The sequence below is a fragment of the Triticum urartu genome, chromosome 4A (genome assembly GCF_056163025.1).
Source record: "Triticum urartu cultivar PI428250 chromosome 4A, HENAU_Tu73, whole genome shotgun sequence".
NCBI classification, from domain to species: domain Eukaryota; kingdom Viridiplantae; phylum Streptophyta; class Magnoliopsida; order Poales; family Poaceae; genus Triticum; species Triticum urartu.
The window spans coordinates 619,959,217-619,964,534 of NC_141876.1; the positions used below are offsets into that span (position 1 = coordinate 619,959,217).

Genomic DNA, 5,318 nt, shown 5'->3' on the forward strand with positions numbered 1-5,318 from the left:
TTATTCGGCGTAAGCTTCACTGGAAGGAGGTGCGAGAAGTAAAACGACGACGGCGCCGCCGTATGATCCGCATGAGCCTGTGCCGGTGGTGCGTAGCAACCCGTCAAAGGATCCGTCTCCGGGTGAGGGGCGATTGCCAGAGGCGCGCCATCATATGGTGACGAAGGATAGGCGCTGGGGGCAGCTGAACCATGACCCGAACCAGTCGGGGCACCGGGAGGCATAGGAGGTGTAGCCCCGTCGGGCAGCAAGGACGGCGGCACCACATAGGACTAGGATGTGACGGCGGCACCACATGTAGCCATTTTTTATTATTTAAAAAGGAAGTTGAAGATGAAGAAAGGGGAGAAGGAAAGAAAAGGGTTAAGGGTGTGTGTGTGGCGCCACCTCACCCATCCATCTCCATCTCCATCTCTTTCATTTAGAAATTTAGAATAGATAGAATGTAGGTGGGGTGGGGGAGGTGGAAAAAGAGAAGAAGCAAGCAAGGAAGGAAAGAAATCCCCAACTCAAAACTCCTTCCTTCATCAGATTTGCTCCCCTCCCCACCCAAATCTGTCTGTCCCAACTCCCAACCCTAACCAAACCCCCAACTCCACTCCTTCATCACCCAAGAAGCATGGCGCCGGCGGCCGGTCGCGGCCGAGGACGAGGACGGGCCCGGGGACGCGGCCGCGGCCGTGGGCGCGGACGAGCGGCCAAGACCCCGCCGCCTCCCGCCGCAGGTGCTTCCTTTCTTCCCTCCTCTCTGGTGGGCGCGCGCGCTCTCTCTGTCTCTGTTTCTCGCTGTCTAACCAAGCAATCCCCTTCCTTGCTTGCTTGCTCCCGCCCGCCCGCCCGCCCGCAGAACCCGCGCCGGAGGAGGCTCCCGACGCCGCCCAGCAGGAGCAGGAGCAGGAGCACGAGCAGGAGCAGGAGCAGGAGCACGAACAGGAGCAGGAGCACGAACAGGAGCAGGAGCATCTCACCCACAACACCCAAGGTAGTTGCCCTTGTTCCTCTTTCCTCCGCCCTACCTAAATAAAAAGTTTTCGACTTTCCTTCTCGCTGCCCGTCTCCTCTTCTTCTTTCCAGATGCCGCCGCCTCTGCCTCTGCCTCTGCTTTTGCGGGGCGGGAGACGATTGAGATCTCTGACTCGACAGAGGCATCCCCTCAACACTGCGCCTCCTCGCCAGACATATATAGTAAGTACACTACCTACTCTAACTCTAATCTTACTCTATATCTATATCTATATATATATAGAGAGAGAGACAAGATGTTTCCTTTCCTTTCCACTACTGTACATACTCCCCCATTCGACCTTGTATTGTAATGGATAATGGAATGTCATGTCATGTCATGATGCCATCAAGGCTCAACCACAGTCCACCAGCACATCAAGGAGGAGGAGCCAACCTCAATCACAGTCGATGAGCCAAGTGAGGCCGACGTGCCGTCTCCTACCAATGATGATGAGCAGCAGCAGAAAATGGAGGTGGAGGCTGGAGAGCCTCATGATATGTTGTTGTCCGTAGAGCAAGAAGAAGCGCAAGGAAATAATAACCAGGAGGATGCAGCGCCCGATGCGAACAAGCAAGCGGTACAGAGCAAAGAAGCAGAGGTGATAGAGCAGGAGGGTGGAAAAGCCGATGACGATGATGTAGCGGTAAAGACTGCTGCAACTCATGATGCACAAAATAAGCAAGACAGCCAACCTAACCCACTCCACCAGGGACAAATGCTTGCTGCAACTCATGATGATAATTCAGAAAATAAGCACCCACTCCACCAACAACAGATGGATGCTCAGCAGGAAGAGGAGGAGGAGGAGGATCCTCAAGAGGTCATCTTCGACGACTCTGTCTCCGTGGGTGAAGGGCAGGCCGCATCTGAGATCAAGCAAGGAGACGACCTTGCTAAGGCCACGGAGGACGACGACGACGGGCAGGCTGCAGCTGAGAGCAAACAGGAAGAGCACCGTGCTAGGGCGTCGGAGAAGCACGGCCAGGCTGCAGGTGAGGTCAAACAGCAAGAGGACGAGCGCAAGGTTATGTCAGACATGGCCAAGAACAGGCAGCGCAAAAAGGAGCTAGAGATCTTTGTGGGAGGGCTGGACCGTGAAGCCGTCGAGGAGGATATTAGGAAGGTGTTTGCGCACGTCGGTCATGTTGTGGAGGTCCGTCTCCACAAGGATCTCTCCACCAACAAGAACAAGGGCTTTGCGTTCGTCAGGTTTGCAAACAAACACCAGGTGGCTCGCGCGCTTGCTGAGGTGAAGAATCCTATGGTAATACCTCAGCTCCCCTGACACTATTACTTTGAAAAACAAATGTTAAGATACAGTGTTCTGTGATGCGATGTCCGATTGTTTGTGGGATGTGTGACACATGTTTAATTTATTTTTTCTTCTGCTGCAGATACATGGCAAACGTTGTGCCGTTGCCGCTAGCGAGGACAACGACACACTCTTCTTGGGCAATATTTGCAATACATGGACAAAGGAAGCTGTAAGTTTTCCTTCAATAATATGCGCAATCACGAGCTTGCCTGTTAATAAGTAAATTTTGCTAATTCTGCGCCTTTCTTTTTCAGATTAAGAAGAGGCTGCTTGACTATGGAGTTGAAGGAGTTCAAAGCTTAACTCTTGTTCCTGATACTCAAAACGAAGGCCAGAGCCGTGGTTTTGCATTTCTCGAGTTTTCTTGCCATGCGGATGCGATGCTTGCATTCAAGAGGCTGCAGCAACCAGATGCTCTGTTTGGTCATCCTGAGAGAACTGCAAAAGTTGCTTTTGCAGAGCCAATAAAAGAAGCAGATGCAGAAGTTATGGCTCAGGTGCTTAACTACTTTTACTATCTACTTTTTTTATTGATGGTGTTAGTGAATTAAATGACATAAGTAGAAAGATGCCGTTGTACTTGCAGTAATAGTTTTAATACTAACTATTGGTTAGCTATTTGTAGTTTATGATTTATCCAGGAGTTATGGTTTGCAATGATGCTCATATTTGGCTGCTTGTTACTACAATTTAGATAATTTAAATTTTACATCAGACTGAGATGAGATGTCTTCTATGACCATATGATTACCACATATATTTGTGCATTATACACTTTTCTTGGTGTCCTCACTTTGTTACATATGGGTATTGTGGTGGAAAAAAACAAAAACAAAATCCTATTTGCACATTTGGAATGTTCTCAATTATTTGGTTTTCATGTCCAACCATTGCAAGTCTATGATTTGTCATGTCGTTGACTACTTTTTCATGCTGCAGGTCAAATCAGTTTTTATTGATGGGCTTCCACCATACTGGGATGAAGAGCGTGTTAAAAACCGATTCAAAGCTTATGGTTTGATAGAACGAGTTGTGCTTGCTCGCAATATGTCTAGTGCTAAAAGAAACGATTTTGGATTTGTCAACTTCTCAACCCATGAGGAGGCTCTTGCTTGTATTGAAGCCACCAACAACACCGAGCTGGGTGATGTTGGAAAAGCAAAGGTATTTTTCTGGTTTGGAATGGTACCGTCTTTGTTTTCATGTATACCAAACAATGTGCTCACATGTCCTTGTGTAGATGCTTATAAGTGATAGATAATTTTGGTGTTTTTTTAACTTAGCTAAAAGTAAGGGTTAGACTTTCAAACCCTCTACCTAAAAGTCAGGCTGTGAAAGGTGAAATGAGTGGCGGGTTTCGAATTGGACATCCTGGATCTGGTTTTAACAGGCCTGGTAAGTAACTGTGCTCCCTCCCGAATTCCTCTACTGCTTGTGTTGTTATATGAGGATTTGTTTGTTGACTTCTATGGCTGTGCAGGTAGAGGTTTTAATAGGGGAAGAGCTGCCCCTCGCCGGGAAGGTTTCCATGGTGATAGGGGTTTCAATAATCACACTCCTGTTCGTGGTGGGAGATTTAATTCTGCATACAGTAACAACAGTTTTGAAGCTTCGCCCTCTGATTTCCGAGCCAGGCAGGCTCCTCCTGCCTTTCGAGGTGGGCTTCCTATTGCGATTCAGAAACACAAATTTACTGCTTCAACCTTTTGAGCTCATTTTTACACTGCTGACTAATATTCGGCTTCGCAGGGGGTTCCTCAGGAAGGCAGCATGATTTGTTTGATAGAGGACAGGGGAGAGGATATCATCATCCACCTAGAGGGCCAACATTTGAGCCCGAGGGTGATTTTGGTAGACCCTTTGGTGAAAACCCATATCTCTATGAAGATGTTCGGCATGGTGCTAAGAGGCCATATTCTCACATGGTTTGTTACAATATTGTATTGCTATGTTAAGTGCTAAGTAATTAATTCTCTGTACCATCTGCACTGAACTTACTTTTTATATGATAGGAACCCGGTCCTCCTGGATACTTTGAGCATGGTGGTCCTCCTCGTGTGCGCCCTCGCTTTGACCATTACGAGCAGCCACCATTTCCTGGAGGGAACCGTTTTGGTCATTATGACCAGCCACCATTTCCTGGAGGTGACCGCCACAGAGGTTGTAATCCTATGCTGTAACCATTTTGCTATGCCCCTTTGATCTTATATTGTGATAGTTTCTCATTGTATATTGCCATTGCAGACTCTTTTGGGACGAGGGGTGGTTATTCACGTGATCATCACTATGGCCCTGCTCCTGGTCATGCCCCGCCCCCTGCCCATGCCCATGCCCATGCCCCTCCCCCTGCCCCAGCTGTAAGTATAATATACCTTGGTGAAGTTTGGTTATCCCTCTGTCTATTTGTCTAATTTTCTGGCCTTTGCTTTTGTCTACCATGTAATGCAGCAATATGGTAGGGGTGCATTCCAACCACACCATAGAGGCGGGCATTCTGGAGGCGGTTATTACCACCACTAGGTGGTATCACAGTATGTCTCTTGTCAGCTGGTGTGACTTTCTCTTACTGGTCTTGTTTGATATTTGCAATGATCATGCGGCACTAACATCGGTTTACATGCAGACATCAGGTGGTGCCGTGTGACACTAGTGTTTGGTTTGGTAGTGACTAGTGAGAAACATATTGCCGCTTATTAGCTACTAGTACTCGCAAGTCAGTTGGTTGTTAGTTATCTTTCAAAGTACCGTTCGTTGACGCAGACCAATAATTAACTGTCCTTGTTAAAGGACATGTTTGGGGTCATGAATCTGTTGTGAGGATATTGGTGGATGATGTTATAGAACTAGAGGCATGACATGGACCGACCTCTCTGTATTTGATTAGATAACATTATGGATTATGGATTTTAGACAGTTTATGTGGCTTTGCGGAGAATTGCCTGAGATTGTTGATGTTGGTCTTGAGGTCAATGGGGATATGAGACTGTTGTTTGGTAA

General features: G+C 47.7%; 1 protein-coding gene across 3 annotated transcripts; it reads left to right on the top strand.

Annotated features, from left to right (window-relative positions):
- The first annotated feature begins 425 nt into the window (after positions 1 to 425).
- On the top strand, positions 426 to 5,318 carry LOC125553276 (uncharacterized). Of its 3 annotated transcripts, none has more exons than XM_048717088.2 (14): positions 426 to 725; positions 848 to 982; positions 1,075 to 1,185; positions 1,357 to 2,270; positions 2,401 to 2,490; positions 2,576 to 2,818; positions 3,261 to 3,485; positions 3,605 to 3,716; positions 3,802 to 3,978; positions 4,071 to 4,246; positions 4,334 to 4,481; positions 4,566 to 4,678; positions 4,770 to 4,871; positions 4,945 to 5,318. In XM_048717088.2, exons 1-13 carry the CDS (start codon positions 620 to 622, stop codon positions 4,839 to 4,841), a joined length of 2,622 nt encoding a protein of 873 aa, XP_048573045.2. In that variant the 5' UTR covers positions 426 to 619; the 3' UTR covers positions 4,842 to 4,871; positions 4,945 to 5,318. The 3 variants fall into 3 exon arrangements, with proteins under 3 accessions (XP_048573045.2, XP_048573044.2, XP_048573043.2); XM_048717087.2 differs by having other exon boundaries at positions 4,770 to 4,852; XM_048717086.2 differs by having other exon boundaries at positions 4,770 to 5,318.

What these genes read in the sequence shown, in the direction of transcription:
- LOC125553276 (XM_048717086.2), top strand. Translation starts at nt 620, where the DNA reads ATGGCGCCGGCGGCCGGTCGCGGCCGAGGACGAGGACGGGCCCGGGGA. An exon ending in ATACATGGACAAAGGAAGCT is followed by an intron (nt 2,491 to 2,575) that starts GTAAGTTTTCCT and finishes TTTCTTTTTCAG; the next exon opens with ATTAAGAAGAGGCTGCTTGA. An exon ending in ATCTGGTTTTAACAGGCCTG is followed by an intron (nt 3,717 to 3,801) that starts GTAAGTAACTGT and finishes ATGGCTGTGCAG; the next exon opens with GTAGAGGTTTTAATAGGGGA.